At 27.8% G+C, this 19,988-nt stretch overlaps 1 protein-coding gene across 1 annotated transcript; it reads left to right on the top strand.

Moving 5' to 3' along the window:
- The first annotated feature begins 790 nt into the window (after nucleotides 1-790).
- Nucleotides 791-15,378, top strand: gbb (TGF-beta family member glass bottom boat). Its single transcript, XM_043045723.3, has 6 exons — nucleotides 791-1,231; nucleotides 3,729-3,921; nucleotides 5,537-5,688; nucleotides 8,755-8,928; nucleotides 10,311-10,396; nucleotides 12,667-15,378. The coding sequence occupies exons 1-6, from the start codon at nucleotides 886-888 to the stop codon at nucleotides 12,925-12,927; spliced, it is 1,212 nt and encodes a 403-aa protein (XP_042901657.1). The 5' UTR covers nucleotides 791-885; the 3' UTR covers nucleotides 12,928-15,378.
- Nucleotides 15,379-19,988: the final 4,610 nt, after the last annotated feature.

The following is a 19,988-nucleotide window of genomic DNA, read 5'->3' as shown; positions in this document are numbered from 1 at the left end:
GGAGGGGGAAAATCAAACACTAATACAGATAAAAATAATTCAAAAATACATTTGAAAATAGAAAAAAAACAAAAGAAATCGGACATCTAATTGGGAAAAAGAGATTTCTGTTCGAACTTAAAAGCAAGAGTTTCATTTGCCTCTTCACTAATTATAAATTCCCACATTGATCATCTTTTTTCTTAAGTCCTTAAAATTCCACTAAAAATTCCTTTCCAACCTTTCACTATTACCTGAGTCATTTCTCTTTGCGATTTACCGATTTCTTCGAAAATGAAGAAATGTTTACTTTCAAGAAAAAGGGAAAAAAAAGGGGGGAAGGAATATCCGCAAATCACCACCCCACTCCCTTAGACCACACACGAAATCAGCATTCTTACCCTCCAGCTATTTTTTCCTCAAAAGAAGTTAGAACTTTTTAAATAATAGTTAAATAAAATAAAATTTAGCTAAATGATGCGAATTTTTTTCCCACGAAATAATTTTTTTTTATACAGGAAAAATTACAATTAATTTACTTAGAAATTTTCATAAAATTCAGCATAACAGATAAAATAATGCAGCGGTCTGGGACACTGATTAAGAACTCAAGAAACGGGACCTTGAAGTCAATTATAACTTTTTCCCTATTTCTTTTCCGATTAAACATTTTATACCGTTTAAATTTTTTGCCGTTTCCCAATTCATGGCATAACAATGCAAATGCAACTGTCGAAAATTCTATTTGCGAACCAGTCGGATATAAGCTAAATTCCCTAACTGCGTACATTCTTCCCTTTCAAAACTTTTATTTTACTTTTTTCCCTTTTGTTATGACTTTTCAGGGAATATTTCTTTTTCTAAAGCGATGTGAAGTTCAGTGAAACACTTGTTGCATCGAATAAAATGGCTTTGTGTTTACATATCTTCGTTGTAATTTATGTTTTAATAATTAACGAAGTGTTCTGTTTATCTGGAGGATTTTATGCAGATAATGGCCGGCAACAAAGTATTCTATTGCGTCCGCTACGGCGGAAAGACAAAGTTGAATTAGAACATGAAATATTACAGCTTCTTGGATTGCATCATCGGCCGAATCCTAAACAACACCATGATGTTCACAGTTCAGCACCAAAATATTTGATTGACTTGTATAAAAAGTTACAGAAAGAAGAGATAAACTCGAAACAACTTAAGAAATCCCAGCGACTTCTTGCTGAATCTGATTTTATAGTCAGTTTTGTCAACAAAAGTATGCTTTCTTTGGCTTATGATTTGAACTTGAAATTTAAAATATATTATTAAATTATCTCTGAAAAGTCAAAAGTAAATTTCACATCCCCGTTTTTTTTTTGTAATATTCTTATTAGTTTTCTCGTTTCTCATAATGTTTAATTCAATTGTTTCTCCAACTCTTATTATACCTTCATACTTGTTATAACTACATTTTGGGTGTAAAAGGTTTAGTTAATTTAACTGTCGAGAAAATTGAAAGATTTTTTTTTATTCTCTATGTCATCATGCTTTTATGCAAGCAAGTATTCTGTTCTAATGTAAGACATTACAAACTTTCCAGGAAAGTACCACAAAATTTACCTAAAAAATCCTGAATCAATATTTTATTTAGTGTTTATAAAGCATCTGATAGGCAAGTTAACACAAGTGTTCCAGAATTAGATTATTTTGGGCTAAGTAATTATACTTTTTCTAGCCAAATTATAGAAAATCACAAAAAATGCACAGCAACAATAAATACCAAACAATAAAAAAATAAGTTTTGACCTCTATTGCCATATTTATATCTTGTAAAAACTTAAACTTCTTACAATTTATTGAAATTAAGATAATAATTTATACAAAATTCTCTAACATTTTTCTGTATCATATAAATCTAAAATTTTTCCATATTTACAATATAATAGCACTATTTTTTAGGCTGGTAATATTTGTTTTTAGAAATTAAGCTTTCTGTATAGATTAATTATGTTTCTTAATTATAAACAAGATATTTGATTAGCTATATGAATTATGTGATTCCTTTGATAAGTTTAATTACAATAACAATTATTTCTTAGGCTGCTAATAAAGTTTAATTATTATTTTTTATAAAATTAAATAAATTGTAAATTATTCTGTTAAATGTGCTTTTATCTACTATTTATTGTGTTTTATAAAATCTACTAGTTAACCTCAACTTAGTGAAAAGGGCAAGGTTTGATCCTATACTTTCTGTCTTAGGGTTAATTTCATTATTTCTTGAACACATGCGTATGTTTGGAATTTTGTTTACATTTTCATGTAAAAGTATGACAAATTTTGTTTTTGAAATTGCGTATGAACCTTATATTTTATTTCTGGAAAGTTTATTTCTTCCCTAAGAAAAAATATTACCAAATTTCTTGCAAAAAAAATTATGGGTTTTATTTTCGTGTTTAAAACTTGGCTCTCTGTAGCTGTCATAATAGTTTAGTTTGAATACTTGCTATAAAGGATTGCGAAATCTGTAATAAAAAGTACTGTTCGGTCGTAAAGATGCATTGACGACTGCTTTTCTGAGAAAACATTGACTCAAACATTGGTTCCTAAAACCAATAGTAAGAATTTTAACACTATGATGAATTGTCAAAAAATATTGTATTTAATATTTTATCACAATTTTTTTTTAATTAACTCATTTATATTGGTAACTATTTTTGTTCCCAAAAAGAAAATTATCAAAATTGAAATAATATAGTATTTAATTATTATTTTTTATAATTATCAACCTTGGCAATATCTATTTTTTTTAAAATATGTTATCATTAATTGTGATATTATCATTTTTCATAGTTATAGTTATCATTAATGATAGCAATATTAGATGTATTTATTATTTATAGCAAGTATTCAACAGTGGTTTGACACTTAAGGGATTGAAAACTTTGGAAATGTTTCTGTTGTAATCCGTTTCGTCAATAAGGTGCCAAAAAAATTTTTCAATTTATTTAAAAAACAAAAACATGTGGAGGTTAGCCCTTGGATGGCTGTGAGTTGGTCCCCTTCTGTGATTTATTTTTAGTTTTTCACAGGTCTCAGAAAAGTTACCTGGAATTATCACTTTTGAAGCAAATCGCGATACATAAATCTTTTCCTAACTTTAGTTACATGATCAGCATGCAAACTTAAACAAAGAACCATAACTATTTATTTATTTAAAATAGTTCAATCATTCATAATTGGTTAATATCTTTTTACATTATATCAGTAGGGGTCATTTTCATTGACGCTAAAGTTTATTAATCGATTCAGTTTCAGTTCCGCTCCAAGAACATGACACTGAGTAAAATTAAAATCACTTCTGAAAAGTCATGTACCTGTAAATCATGTAAAATCACTTGTGAAAAATCATGACCTTGTAATCATGCTCAAAAAATCATGTTCATAACATTTTGAAGTCAATGGAAGTAACCCTCTAGAATAACCAACCTCCAGTAACAACCATTTTACTGTGAAACAGCGACAGGTCGCTCCTGACTGGTTTTTCTGTATTTTGATGTTTTGACTTGGTTTATGCTACCTTTACTCACTTTTTCTTAAATTATTTATGCGTGTGAAAGAGAGATTGCTGTGAATGTTTTTCCCCATGATGGTATAGCGTTCTCTTAAGGAATATCCTCTTTAGTTTTATATTTGTAGATACTATAAATACTATAGCAATTTTCATAAATTTGAAATAGTAATTTACTTATTTAATGTGTTTTAATTTTCAGTTCATGAGGAGTATCCCCACATTCGTCATGAGAGAGACAAACGTTATTGGTTTGATACATCCCAAGTTCCAAATGATGAAGAACTTTTTACAGCTGAATTCAGGTTTTACAGGAATTACTCCAAAAAGTCATCTCCTCGCAAGGGAAAATATCTTGTTAGTTTGTATTCTGTTCGTGATGCTGACAAGCCTAAGTAAGGATTCTTTAATTTTTTTTTTATTTAGTCTGATTTGATATGATTTATTCACAGCATTTTATTACCAATAAGTAGGTTCTTGGAACATTTTCATTTGCATCTCTTTCCTACATTTGATATCATTTCTTCGAATAAATAAGGTTTTTTATGCATGTAATCTATATCAGTGTTTACCAACCTTTTTATTGCTGCAGATCGGTCTGCGTTTAAAAGATTTATTATGGCCCTTTAAAGGGGGGCAGATAATGGTTGTTTATATTTTAGATGGTTTTAATTTAATAATTTTAGTTTAATAGTATTTAAACATGTCTTCTAAACAAAATACAGTTATATGCACAGTATGGGTGCCGCTTAAGATGACAAGTCTTAGTTTTAAGTTTATCTCAGATTAAGTTTTATTCACAGTTCTTAGTTAACAGTCTCGTCCATAGAAAGTCGCAGAAACCCAAGAGAAATTAATACACCACAGTGAATAATATGGAATTTTTGTTTCTTATGCAGTCCAGTACCATTGAGCCACTGACCAGTACCAGTCCAGGGATTAGAGACCACTGATCTACAACATAGGTTCCAGAAAGGGAACTGTGGTTTCCATTAGTGGATGGTGTTAAAATTTGAGAATTTGCTTAAAACTATGCAAGATATGAGTAATTAAAGTAATTGTTAATTAAAAATGTGCTGAAAAATAAAAATACAATTTTTTGTTCATTTTGTAGTGAATAGTATTTGACAACTAATAAAAAAAGGTTAGATTTGAATATCTTAAAAATTTAAAAAGTTTCCAACAATTTTCTAAGTAGTTTTTTTTTTTTTAAGGAAATCTTAAAATGCTAAGGGGTTTTTCACTTATTTCATTTTGTACTAATAAACAAGATTTATTAAAAATGACACCGGCATTGTTGGGGATCATCCCCCATAAAAGTATCTTTTCTTTTGCATGTTTTCTTTCCTTATACAATCATATTTTGGTGTATGGACGTTTATTGTAACGTAATATAATTCGTTATTTAACTTTGTCTTATGATACAAAATAATATTTTAGAAAACCCTTTTTATCGTTTTGAGTTACTTTAAAAAAAAAAAATACAAACGCTACCAAGAAAATTGCTTGAAACAAATGTTTTTCAAATTTTAATTTAAAAAAATTTGTAATTAGTTTTAGATTGCTCTAAAAATTTTGTTAAATTTTATTGAATATTTTTAAAGTTATAGCTACAAAAAAAAAAAAAAAGCACCAGACCAAAATTTAGTTTTTTAAAAAAATGTCCATATCTTCATAAATATTAAATTTAGGTTTAAGAAATTTTGTGCAGTTATTATTTCATTTTTTAACATAGGGTGAACAAAAACATTATTTTCTGTTTGTTAATCCCTCAAGCCGTTAAGAGATTTTTAACTTCATTATAAATATGAGAAACTGCATGATCAAAAGACTTCTAAATTTATAAAATGTTTCTTTAAGTATTTCTGGAGAAATATGAAAAAAATGTGTCTGTATATAATAGTCTGTATATAGTGTATATAATAATTCTTATTTTTTGTTCACTTAACATTTCTTTGTAGAATATAAAAACATTGTTTTCTTATTGTATCTTTTTCTCTTCATTTGTAGTAGTAACACTCTTGAATTAGTTGATGAAATGACCATAAATCATCAAAGTGGTTGGCTGGCTTTCAATGTTACTAAAGCTTTGGTTAAATGGATTGCTTTTCCTCAAAAGAATTTGGGTCTTTATTTAAAGATCAAAACTTTAGATTCTTCATGTAAGTTTCACCTATGAATCAGAAATATGTGTTATTTATTTTTTATGAACTTTTCTAAGAATTCTCTATTATTACTTTTTTGATTGTTATATTTCTTCGAAATAAAAGGTTCAAACAGGGTATTGCCTAACAAACTGTAGTGCATCTAATACCTAGTAATTGAAAAGTAGAACATAAAAAGTACAATACTTAACATTTAGTTGATAAATGACCTACAGGTAAAGTTTCTTGTTAAGAACATTTTATATGTGTGTATATATATATGCAAACTTATATTTTTGGTAAGGATTCAAATGAAACTTCTAATTTGACCAAATTCTAAAGTTGTACCTGCAATTATTTTGACATATAAAAAAGAAGCATCAAAAACTGTTCTAAAAAAGAATATATTTGTAAATAATAGTGATAAAAAAAACATAGTTGCCAACTTTTCTTATTTCACAAGAAAGATTTTATTTTTATATTCGCAAGATAATTTATTTTATATTAAACAAATTTGATTTAAAATAATCTTGATTATCATTATATCTAATTAATCATAATCTGATTAGATATAATATAATTATCTAATTAATTGTGATATAAACTATCTGATAATCATTGATGTGATTTTAGGTGCTGGAGAAATTTATGCTCCAGTTATTGTTGCAATTTTTATTTCACAATGATAAGAAAAAAATGCAAGTGTTGGCAGCATAGAAATATGTATGATATATCTAATATGATATCTACAAACAAGGATAATTTTTGAAGTCTAATCTATAATTAAATCAAGTTTACTAACAGTTAAGGAATTAGATTTACTATGTCCAAAGAGAAATAATTTTTATTTATAAAAATCAATAGATCTCATAATTAAATTCATTTATTTGAAAAACGAGCAAAGTGATATTTAATTCAGCAAACATGGCCAAACATTGAATATAAATTTTTTTTGAAATATTTTATAATACATTAATTTGTCAAATTCAAAAAAGTAAGGTAATAAAAAACCATAGTTTTTGTAGAATCAAGTATATAGAAGGATATGCAGTGGATCCCCAGTTCTACATTTTCCGCTTGACTAGCATTAATTAGCACACAAACATTGAAAAGGTAAAATCAGAGTAAAAAGGAATCTTAACATATTTTTCAAAATCGATACTTACACATAGCTGCCAACCCTTCTGCATTTTGCAGAAGCTTTCTGCATTTTTACTTATTTTAGCTATTTTTTCCTCTTTTATGCGCAGAAGATAGGATCTTCTGCATTTTACCCATCTGCGTGATAGCTAGTATTTTCTTTAAGTCAGATGTCGCTGTTCCTCTTGTAACAGCGTTTGGCAACTACATTTTACATTTTACATTATTGCGTTTGGTAACTACATTTTTAATCGAATATTGTACCATCAAGTAGCTGGTCGAAAGTTTTTTTAAAAGATATTTCCTTTTTTGTTTTAAAAAAAGATGAGTATTGCTTTTTTTTGCTAATATTAAGTGGATTTATAAATAAATAATTAATTAAAATCCGCTTCTTTTATAAATTTATTGGTAATTAGTATGTGCTTGCGAATCTTCTGCATTTTTAGGCATTTCTTCTGCATTTTTTTTTGTCTATCTTCTGCATTTTTATAACTAGAGGTTGGCAGCTATGCTTACAAGACAAACATCATTAAGGAATTTCAAATTAAGAATTTCAGAGCATAAAAATGCTTTGAAACTCTTGATCAGTTGTGGGTATGTCCCCTGGTATTTATTGATCTTCATTGTTTTTATTATTATCATTGGGAGGAGGTATTAAACCAGATATTGAAGGAATTCAAAAGTAACATGATGCGTCTTGCAATCGATATAAGTGTCATCGACTTTGGGAGATCTTCCTAAGGGTCAGTGTTCCCATTGGGTACCGAAAAGGCTACATAATAAACCCATTTGTACTCGACTTTAACCGGCATTGTGCAAGACTAAAGAAATCAAATTCAGAGCTTCCAGAACATTTATTTTTGCTTTAAAAGCATCTTCCAAGTGACTGAAATGAAGTAAGTTATTATTTAACCATCCAAGTGACTGAAATGAAGTAAGTTATTATTTAACCATCCAAGTGACTGAAATGAAGTAAGTTATTATTTAACCATCCAAGTGACTGAAATGAAGAAAGTTATTATTTAACCATCCAAGTGACTGAAATGAAGTAAGTTATTATTTAACCATCCAAGTGACTGAAATGAAGTAAGTTATTATTTAACCAGTTGTAACGTTCTTTAAATGATTGAATTATTCAAAGGAAGTTAGTTGGAAAAATTCCACCTGCAGATTTCCTGTTTCCTTCCTTTCGTGTGCTTTGCCCATTACCGCTGTACAAAAGAGAAGCATCTTCAATTTTCTGTAAGTGAAAAAGAAAGTTTTAGGACCTCCTATTCATATCTTTGGGGGTCCTTGGCATTATTTGTGGTCAAAAACATGGTGAAATATTAATTACTTTCATTATTCAGAATTCACAGTGAGAACTACACCCTCTCCAGAAAATCCGAATCTCTTGTATGCATTCAAAGCCATGAAGCAAAGTAAATTTCTTTTCAAAGGTTTCACTCTTTCTGTGAATTGTTATTGGAGGATTATTTTGGAGATGAAACACATATTCACATTCTGTGTATAATTCTCTAAACATGTGTTATTTATAAAAAATTGTTGCTCGCAGCCAAGCATCAAGCCATATGTTTAGAACAGACTATAAAAAATTTGAAGGATTGGACAGATTGATATGGCAGTGTATTTAGTCAAAATAAATCCAGTATATATGAATCGGTATTTAATATATGTTTTGTATACTCTCGTTATAGCGACCATATGTTCTAACATTGATTTTTTTTTTAGACCAGGTGTGTCCTTATATCGAGCGATTGTATACCTTACAGTGACAGCCATTTTATTTTGGTCACTTGTCCTTGTCGAAGTTGTCCTAAAACATCACCAAATAATAATATTAAATAAATAAATGTTGTGAAAAATAAAAAATTTGAGGAATTTGCTTTGTATTTTGTAGCACACAACTCATTTTGATTTACATATTCTTGTTTTCCTCTATAGCACGTTCTTTAGAGCCTCATGAGATTGGAATTGCTGGATCTACAGGACGTGAAGAATATCAACCATTTATGGTTGCCTATTTCAAGTCTGCAAATCGTTTGCGAATTCGAACAAAGAGAGGTGCCAAAAAGAGACAAGACAACTATTATGATGATAACTATCATCATCCTTATGGTAAGCTTTGCTAAATATTAAAATCTATGCTGAATTACTATATCAAAATTAGATATATTTTGACTTTTCTATATTAAAAAATTTTGAAAGATGATCTTTCAAAATTTTTTGATCATTTGAGATCTTAATAATTTGTGCAATGAAATTATTATTATTTGTTAAACTTTTCTATAGCTGTTTGACAAAATATTTTTTTTTAAAATTCTTATTTGTGATATCTGTAAAAAAATAATAAATTTAATTTTAAATTGAATATATTCTAAAGAAATTAATATATAAATTTGTGCAATTGCTAATTAGATAATTGATTTTTTAGGAACTATTCAAATGTTTGTAATTTTGCCAACACAATTAAATTCGGCCCTTTTATTTTTTGTTTGTTTACTTTTTTTTTAAAAAAAAAGCAGGTCAATTTTATTGCACTTGGTGAATTTGCATTGGCGACTTTATCGCCACTGCTGGCAAAATTGAACCCTAACATCATGTAATTATAATTTCAGTAGTTTTCTTTTCTATTCTTTTCCAAAATGTTAGCAAAAATAAGAAATGTTATTTTTTTCACAAAATTAATTTTTTTTTTGCTATTTGCAAAGGATTTTAGTGTTTTGCTCATATTATCTTTACAGCTTCATCAAAATAAATACTCTCTTCTTGATATATACTTAGATTACATTTAAATGACCTGTTTTAGCAATTACCAAGTAACATTTTCATTAGAATCTTTTACCTGCAGTATGTTTGTTTACCCATATTAGATGATTAAAGGTTTTGTTCCTGAAATGATCTTTCATTATTGAGCTTTCTTTTACTACTATTAATTTTGTTCTTGTGTCAACCTTAGTTTATATTGCACACTATTTTCTTTATTAATTTGATTATGGAGTCATGTGGCTTAGGCAAATTGTGTATAGTTATATCTGATTTGTCATTAAATTTTACATTCTACTGGCGAATTCTTTTGGTGGATCACTACAAATGCTCTTGTAAATTACTTATTGATCATTAATAAGGCATATATCAGGCCAACTTTCAAAACTAAACTGCTTACTTTTTAAATTTTTGTTTCTTTTTAATCCTTTTTTAGTGATTTCAGTAATAAAAGAAAAGTTTCCGCTTAATCCTATTGGGTTTTTTTCTTCTCTTAAACTTATAGATATTTATATTTAATGAAATGAAGCTGGTATAATTGTTTCATAAGTATACAAAAAAAAATTTCAAACAAGAATTTTTGTGAAGAGAATAGTATGTATGATGAACCATAGTTCTTTTAAATTCAAGCATATAGATTAGAGAAATCTTCCTCTCAGATGAAATATTCTCTTGTTGTGTTTCTTTTTATTAAAGACAACTTGTTTTCTTATTTTTTAATCTTTTATTTTAAGGTTATGTCACTCGAGAAAAGTATAGCTCAAAACGGAATTGTCAAAGATCAACTCTGTATGTGAGCTTCAAAGATTTGGGTTGGGAGGTAAGTCCATTGCTCATCTTTAATTTACTTTATTTCTAGTTATGTTTTAAATTTGTTTTTTTTTAAACATATAATTATTAATAATAATAATATATAATTCGTAATAATTAATTCGTATTCGTAATATATAAACATTAAGTTACTAGATTTGGTATGTTAAAAGTATATGAATGATTCTCACTACTAAACGCATTCATGGATTTTGAAATAAACAGCCAACCTTAATGTGTTTTGCTTTTAAACCATAAGTTTAATTTGTTTGAAAGAGTTAAAAGTATATATTTTACTTCTTTAGCAAAGAAAAAAAAATCGAAAATAAACTTTAAAGAAAAAATTTACAATAAGTATATTATTATAATTTTTTTTTAAATTGCAGTTTTATACAACATTACACTGCTTATTGCATAACTCTAATATAACTTGTAAAAAAATTAATTTTAATAACATACCAATCCAAGATAAGTTATTTCTTAAATACACGTTAGGTAAAAATAAATGACAGAATTTCATTGGTGCACTATGCAATAAATGTATTTATTAAAAATGTATATTTATAAAGTGGTAATATAAACAATTTTTTTTATGTACTCCATATAAATGTGTAATATACATTCATACAACATAGATCAATTGTATAATAGATCAATAAATATGTTCATATTCATGCCTCGAAAGCAACTGTGATAAAAGTTTTCTAATCAATCACGGTCATTGAACCTGGAGGGATATACATAATCTTTTAGGAATTCCCACTGGAAAGAATCATTTTGGCGAAGGTATGAGCTTACCCTAAAGCACACAAAATGCTTTTTGCTATCGTGCAACTATTTTAAAGTGGAATTGTTTTTCTGCTCGTTTTGTTTTCATGAAAACAGTGACGGTGATTGAACTTCCTGCACCGTCTATTGGCGACTTTCTAAAGCATTGCCTCTGGATGTATGTACATTTTTAATGAATACATTTATTACAAGGTATACCTATGAAATTGGAGTAGTCATTTTTACTTATCCTGTATTTAAAAATTACTATTTCCTCACCAATTTAATTCATATTTCATTTAAATATTTTCTCTTTTTCAAACTAAAATTCCGCATTTAATAGTGCATAACAATGTTATACCCTTTGATTATATTACATTTGTAGAGTTCATTTTCTTAGTTTAATTTTTGTCCTTGTCCATATTCAACCAAAATAAAATAAGAATTTTTTAAAAATAAAATATTTTTAACTGTCATAAAAATGTTATAAACGTAAATTATATAAATAAATTTAATTAGTTTTAAAACTAATTTAAATTTTAAGTTTGCATAAGGAAATGAAAGATTCAGAATATATTTGATTTTATTAGTCTTTTTGACGTTATTAAATTTAATTGCCACAACTTTTTATCTTCTAATCTCTTTTTCATTTTAATAGATTAAAAATATAAATTGCATTTTATAATTTTTTTTTATTGAATTGATTTCAATATTTTTTTGAACTCCTTCAAAGGGATTCTCTTCTTGTAATTTTATGTAAATCATGTCAGGTAAACCCATATACCATGACTTCTAAGTTCTGAAAAATGCATTTTTTAAAATCAGTAGTATTGTGCTTGTGCAATCAGTAATCATAACTTAAAAATTGGTAAAGAAAGTTCAATTTTGTGTAATCAAATATTGCTAAACTGTTGTTCTGTCGTAATTTAAGTTTAAAAATAAAAATAGATTGTGAAAAAATTAAAGGAGAAAAAATTTATTTTATTTGTAATAAAGCAAGGAAGAGTAATGTTTTGTTGAATTGAATCATGTTTAAATGTTCTTAAAAAAAGAAATTAAAATTAGAAAAAAAGTTTTTGTCTGAATAATAATAATAATTTTGCAAATGATCTTAGCATAAATGCACAGATTTCACTTAAAATATGCCAAATTGTTTGTCCATCGACCTCCAACCATTTTTATAAGGAACACGATGTAACAAAAAAATTTTCTTTAAGCAATCAAAGTTATATATTTTTTTACACTATTTCTATCATCTGTGTGTGGCAATTCATTGTTTATTTTCACTTATTTAATAAATATTTTCCCAATTGTGGCTTTATCAAAAGAGCAAAAACATAAGTTTCATTATAGCATTTTTTATTATTCTTCACATTTTGCGACAAATACTACCATGGCCGAAATCCTATTAGTTAGTTGTAAAAAAAAATTAGTGATACCTATCATTGAATTACCTCTAAAATTTTAGAAAACCGTTGTGTATCATTTGTTATATATATATTTTTATTGCAGGACTGGATAATTGCACCAGATGGTTATGGTGCATTCTATTGTGAAGGTGAATGTTCATTCCCTCTGAATGCAAACATGAATGCTACAAATCATGCTATTGTGCAAACTCTTGTTCATTTGATGGATCCATCTGTTGTTCCTAAACCACAATGCTCCCCAACACAGCTGACAGCAATTACTGTGTTATATTTTGATAATAATTCAAATGTTATTTTGAAAAAATATCGTAATATGGTTGTAAAATCATGTGGGTGTCACTGAGTAAGATACAGACACTTGAGCAAAACCACAAAATATTTTTAAATTGCCCGCAATAAGTGCCTGATTATCTCTAACAAATCATTTTTAAAAAATCTTATGCCTACTTAATTTCTTTTTAAAAATAACTTCCCATTCATCAATGTAAAAATCATTTATCAAAGTTTACGAAGTATTTCATGCCATTTTAATCTGTAGTGCAGCTATGTATTTATGTGTTATTTGTTGCTATGTTTGCAAGAAGACAAAATTATGAACATGTATATTAATGACTTATATTTATTGGCACATTTATTTTGCCACACTTGATTAAAAACTTAAGACCGAACATTATCAACTCTTCAAAGTTTGTAAAGGCTTGGAAGAGCTGGTAGAGTTTCACCTTTGAGCAATTATTTTTAAAAAAATGTAACTTCGGATTAATAATCATTAAAATTACTGTATTAACAATAATTCAAACACTTTTTTAAATATTGTTTGCTATTTTATTTAAATTAAGTTTCAGTTAATTTATGTTGATACCATATAAAATATATTTTTTAATAAAAAATTTAAATATTAAATTTTAATAGCTCATCCGTCCATTTTTAATATATCTCAATTGTTTTGTACCATTTTGTATTCCAAGCACATTGTTGACATGCATTTATTTATTGCTTTCTGTTGGATTATGTATAAAAATGAATACTAACTTTTTTTTTAAGTTGAATCTCTAGTTATTGTATATTTATGTGGATTTATATATTTTTTTGTGAATTTTTAAAATAATTGTTCTGCCAGAATGTATTTTGCTTGAGCTTTCAAATCATCACTACCGTTGCAAAATGCTTTTTCTAAAAAGAACTATTTTGTAATAAATTTAAGATAATATTAAATATATAGTGAGATTAAAAAAAAGTAGGTTTTCAACTTCAGTATTTTGATGTTAAAGAATTACTAGATCTATTACCAATTTACTATTATCTATAATATGATAGTTTCTGATCTAGACTATATTCTGTGATAATAATATTAACAATTTTATTTCATGAATTATTTCATTTTAATGAAAAAAATGAGCAAATTTAAAAATTATTTAATACAAAAGAAAAATTTTGAAATCTTCTAATAAATTTAATTAAAAAATTAAAATTTTGTCATCTGAATTCAAAATAGTGCAGTTAATGTTTTACTTTAAGATTAAATTTAAAAATAGTTTATGCCAGGGTTTTGTTGATCTGTTATTTTTATTTTATAATAATTTTAATTTTAATAATTTTTACATTTCAATCATCAGTTTTCTTAACTTATTTAATGTAAATAGTATATAAATTTTACCGAGTTAAGCATTACTTTTTTTCTCGGTCATACTTCATATTTATTTTTAAATTAATAATTTGTTAAGTTGTATTATTTTGTTTGTAAAAACTTGCATTATAAGTTTTCCTCATCTTAGAAATTTGAATCAAAAATATATAAGTGAAAGTGAATGTTTTCTTGTAAAAAAAATTAATTTGCAATTAACTGATGCTTTAATAATTAACATTGTTTTACAATTTGATTATAGATAAAAAAATATTTTGCACTTGTTTTCTAATTACCACTAAGCAAGATTTTACTCTTTTGTTGAATCTCATTTGTTGTTTATTGTCTTGTGTTATGTGTGAACAAGTTTAATTAGCTTGCAATTATTTTGTCTTTTGTTTTGAAATTGCATTTATTAAAAAAAAAAAAAAATAGAATGCCATGTTTTTGACCAGCTCTTTGATTTGCCAAATTTTGCTAAGTCATTTAACGAGTAAATATTGTGCCAATCTTTTCCATCAGTTTGTTATTGATAATTATTTCTTCAAGCTCATTTGTTTATTTATTCTTTATAATCTAAAATGCTGTGCATTTGTTTCTTAATCTTTTTTGTCGATTTGTATCACACATAATGCTTTTCCTTTTTAGTGAATGAATGCATTATCAGACTTAATTGTTTTGCATTTAAATTGTTTCTCGTAATTTGACAGTATTAAAATGTTCAAATATAAATACCTTGAAAAAGTAGTCTATTGAAGTTACATAAGTAAAATAATATATAGAAATTAAAAATTTTCTTCACTTTTCTCAACTAAATGCTTTAAAAAAATGTGTATATGTATGTTTTTTCATTTGTGTTTTATTGCTTTAGTTGACATAACACAAAATTTTAATCTTTCTTGGATAATTGAATTAGGTTTTAACATTCTGTGTTGAGGCATTTTTTAACATCTCTTATAGTATACTAAATGTGTAACTATTAATTTCTTTATTATTTTATACATCTTTAAAATCATCCTTGCGCCCTTGAATTTAATGCTTAATATTCCAGTAATTTCTGTGATAAATGAAAAATACTTCAAAGATTTCTCAAGTACGTTATATCAAATGTATTATCATATCTTGTACTGTACAGCATTTTGTGAATAAAGCATTGAAAATTTTTTGTAATTTGTATTGTTAAAAATGAAAGAAGGAAAAAGCTGTGCTATTGCATTATTTAATATTTATTAATTCATTTTTATTTTTTAAGTTCTATTGTTTAAAAAAATGTAATCTTCAAGTTAGACCAATAATGAGTTGACCGGGGCTTCAATCTCATCCTAGGGTAGAGTTCGGCACTGGGCTCGCACCAACCACAGTACTAATGTAAAATATCCTCAGTGGTAGGCTGATCATGAGTTAGAGTCCTCTTGCAGTCATGCTTATCGTGGAAGGTTAGTTCCAACTAAAAGAATTCAACGAAGCCAAATTTCTCCCAATACTTGACCTGGGAAGTTCCCTTGTCTTCTGGATTGGGTCCAATTTACAAGGCTACGAAGTTAAACATTGGTAGTCGTAAACTCAAAATTGGGTCGGCTGTTCAAAGACTGTTCTAAAAATATAAAATAAAAAGTTACACCAATAATGTAACAGTTCCAAAGACAACATCTTAAGTTTTTGATATCACAAACAACCACTAAAATGTTCTACTATTTCATTTGTTTGAAGAAAAAAAACCCTTTTATTCCATTTTTTGTTTAATTTATTTTCAAAACCGTTTTTTTTTTTAAGAAAAAGTTAGCTTTTTATGCCTGTGTTAAGTCTGAAAACGTATGTGTTCAAACTCTGAATGACTGAGTTTTTAGTTATTTAAGCATTTTTTTAAAAATTATTATGTACATTAAAAACTTTTTTCTGATATATTTAATCTTACTTATTTTTAAAAAAAATTTGTGTTTACCTTATACTCATTTGACAACATCAACAACATTTGTGTTAGACGAGAAGAAAAAAGTGTAATTACAATTTATTCAAGTTCTGCCATTAACTTAGCTGCAACTGTTTCCCGCCCTTTTTTTTTTTTTTTTTTTTTTTTGTGAATTGTTCTGAAATTGGCATCATAAAGCTATCATCAAAGCATTCTATCAGTTGTTGGCAGATAATTTTTAATTTTCTGTTATTTAATAAATGATAAAAAAGAATAGTATTTGATAAATATAAAAGTGTTTTTCATTCTTTGTATATTTCAAAAACTTTCTTACTATAAAGGCCTTATTATAGACAACGTTTTAATTTTATCAAAAATTTATTATCAAAATTAATGTTCTGTAACTGAAAAATTAATTGTAAAATTTATACCATTGGTTAGAGAAATCAAGGAGAGTCAACAAAATAAGTCTGAAAATTTTGATTCTAAGAGTTTGGGACTACTCTGTAACTGACGAAGGCCCCTTTCTAATGTTACAACAGTGGTGTATAGGTATAGGGTACACTATATTTGAGGGTGCCCTTGATTCTCGCCAAGTTGTGATCGCCAATCTGGGCGATGTTGAAACCCAATAGTGATTCTGATTGGTTTAGATTTTAGCGTTATTTTTAAATGTTCAACGGTATATGTGATTTCAGAGGTCCGTTAGTTCTACGTTGGATACCGGCTGGTAAGGTTACTTTTGAATCTGATCAATAAGATGGAAGGTATGTTTGCAGTCATGAAAAGGGATTTAAGAAAAAAATGTCACCGCTAGTTCGGTTTTACAGACGCCATTTTCGATTCGTATTTCGTCGAATTTATGTGGCTATGGAAGTACACAGATTCTATTCGTGATAAATTTACACAGTATCTAACTGTTATTAGATAATTCTTTGCACCTAAATCTGAGAATATTCAAGCTTAATGAAGAAGTGAGTAGTTTTTTTTTCCTTTTCTTTCAGCGCCTACTCCATTAATTTTTGCTTTGATTCAAAATCCTTTTTATTGGGTTTATTAATTTTGCTTATATTGGGTTCATTTATATAAAGTTTTGGCCGATGTTTTTTTTGAAATTTTCCAATGTTTTATTGAAATATCATTATGCTTTGGCCGCTATTCCTGTTACCACGGTGTTCCGCGCAAACAAGAATAGCGCCAAACATAAGTCGCCAAGGGGCACTATCAAGTATATTTTTCCCTCGAGATGTTGTTGAGCATCATATTACAGAAATTTTTTGCAAAGCGTTATGTTTTCCCTTAACTCAAACGTTAAAGCTATTTAAGCTTAAAAACGCATGCATGAAAATTTCCCTAAAAATCACAATGTCGCTAAGAGGGAAAAAAATAAGGTTAACGTAAGACAAACGCTACACAAAAACTCTAGTTAATACTAATACAAGCTCTCTTTATTATCCTGATTAAAAAACGATCTGATTATCCAGATATTCTTTTTAAATCTGCACAAGCATAAAATAGAATATTATTGATATGTATTCTATATTATGATTATTGATATGAACAATTTTCTTTTAACTATTTAATTTTCGCTGTCAATACGAGAAAAGAACTTACATACAGAAATTTGTAAACATGAATGTTTTCACTTTCATGCTTATAACTTACCTAAAACATTTCAACCTAAAGACGCTTTTCATGATTATCATGGTTAAAATTTTTTGACCATGATTGATTTTTCAATGAATTAACAGTAACAATGCGAAAATTATTATAATGGGATGCCTGCAAGTTACGAAGAGTGGATATATTGATGCTGATAGGTTTTTGAAACGTGGCATTTGTTTACGTTAGCAACAGTTTTTTCCATTCTATTTCGAGTAAGCCAAGCCTGTCAAGTATCAATTTTCTTAAGTGACACATTCTATATTCTTACACAAATATTCTTTCACAAGGATTTCAATTCTTTAACTATATAATTTTTACTTAACATAAAGACAGGCATGAAGCAACATGGAACATAAACAAACTAATTATGCATCGAAATTGCCAGGTACACAAAACAAAAATACAGGACGGTTACATTGAAATACACAAACAAGTAATAAACCCAAGTTAAGTAGAAGATGCAGACGAGAAAGAATTATATTTCAACAAATTCGATGTGCGATACGGTGCTGTATTTAATTAAATCCATGTTAATAACATTCTAACTTATGTGGAGAAACTTAGTTCAACGTTAACACGTCATTTTGCATATAAACGATCAGCTAGGGCTGACGTCATATGTCACATGTGTGGGTATCTGTGATCTTCTTCTTGAAGTGCAAGTACCCAATTGAACCTATACAGGTATAATTAAAATATAATATGGAACACTTTATTGTATATAGTAATCGCTTTTATCCATTCAATTCTTCCCAACTTATAGCTCATTTTGTTTCAGCTTTTCGTTGTCCATACTAGAAATGAATTTTTATTCAGAAATTTGAAAACATGTACGTTTACGCTTTCATGCTTATGACAGCTCACACGCTTTATATTTCAATTCTTTGTTGCCAACACGAAAAAGAAATGAGGACTTTCTTTGTCTCCGTTTAAGAGAAATATATGTAACTAGGAGGCTCTGCCCCCTGCTCGCTAACGCTCGCCAATCCCCGAGAATTGCTCCGCAATCCTATGTGGTTCACGCCGTGAACCATGGCTCGCTGCGCTCGCTCGTAAATGAACACAATGTTCTAGCACAAAGACATAGTATATTATTATCAAAGACATAGCATTTTATCATCTAAGACATAGTATTGTACTTATGTAGAAGAATTCTATCAATGTTCTTATTGGCTTTTAAAAAAGTATATTAGCTATTTAGATTGTACATGGTGAAAAAATCAAAACATTAGCTAAATGAGAAACATATTAGCAAAATAAATTATCAAATATTGCAGTTACTCACCTAAATTCAACTAAATGTGTATAATAAATTAGTTAATGCTAGAAATTCTGAAAGTTTTAGAAAAAAAAATTATTATTTAAAAATATAAAATTTAAACCCTAATTTTTCCTTGTGAGATAATAACCCTCAAAAAGTCTTTCATTTTCAAGAACTCAAAAATTTGTTTTATCGCCAAATGAAATATTTTTTGGTGATCAGCATTATTGAAATCAATTTCTATATTAATTTACATTTGTGATAAAGTACATAACATTTTAGAACAAAATAAGGATGTTTTACATACAATAAATGAAAATGCATGGCTGTTAGCATTACCCGAGAAATACCACGTGGAGGTCGCCATGCTGCATTTCTAATCGGGGAGTTTTAATTTTGGCAGTTCCCCTTGCCTAGTGCCAATAGAAGTTTCAATTAAATTTTTTCCTTATACTCTTCAATTATACTCTTCGACATCTACTGTTACTGTGAGAATATCACTCAACTCTACTGAAACTTTCAGACACTGAATCTGGCAACACCATCGCCGAGACTCATCTGATCAGTCTGTTTACAAACACCGCGTCGTTCAGACGCTCATGTCATTCATTCATAATTTCCATTTTATTCTTATCTACGTCAAATAAATATTTTCAGTTGATACCTGTTTCCTACGTATCATTGCTCAAATTAAGCTCTCGCTAACAGGTCACGGGCCCAGAAATGGAAATACTAATCAACTAAAATGAACATTTAAGAACGAATTCGGAAATCGGAAGTGTTGGAAACAACAGAACAGGTCAGTTTCTTTTTCATCACTTGTTCGCTGAAAACACTTCTGACATCGAAAAATGGCTGAAGCAGAAGCAATTAAAGAATTGCAGCAACAAATTGAAGATTTACAGACTCAATTAAACGTTCGAAGAACACCCGTTTCTACGTCAA

This window comes from Parasteatoda tepidariorum, chromosome 9 (assembly GCF_982258835.1).
Source record: "Parasteatoda tepidariorum strain Cologne lab strain chromosome 9, Ptep-v5.0, whole genome shotgun sequence".
Lineage (NCBI taxonomy): Eukaryota > Metazoa > Arthropoda > Arachnida > Araneae > Theridiidae > Parasteatoda > Parasteatoda tepidariorum.
The sequence above is the reverse complement of the archived record's forward strand: the minus strand, read 5'-3'. Positions and strand labels throughout refer to the sequence as shown.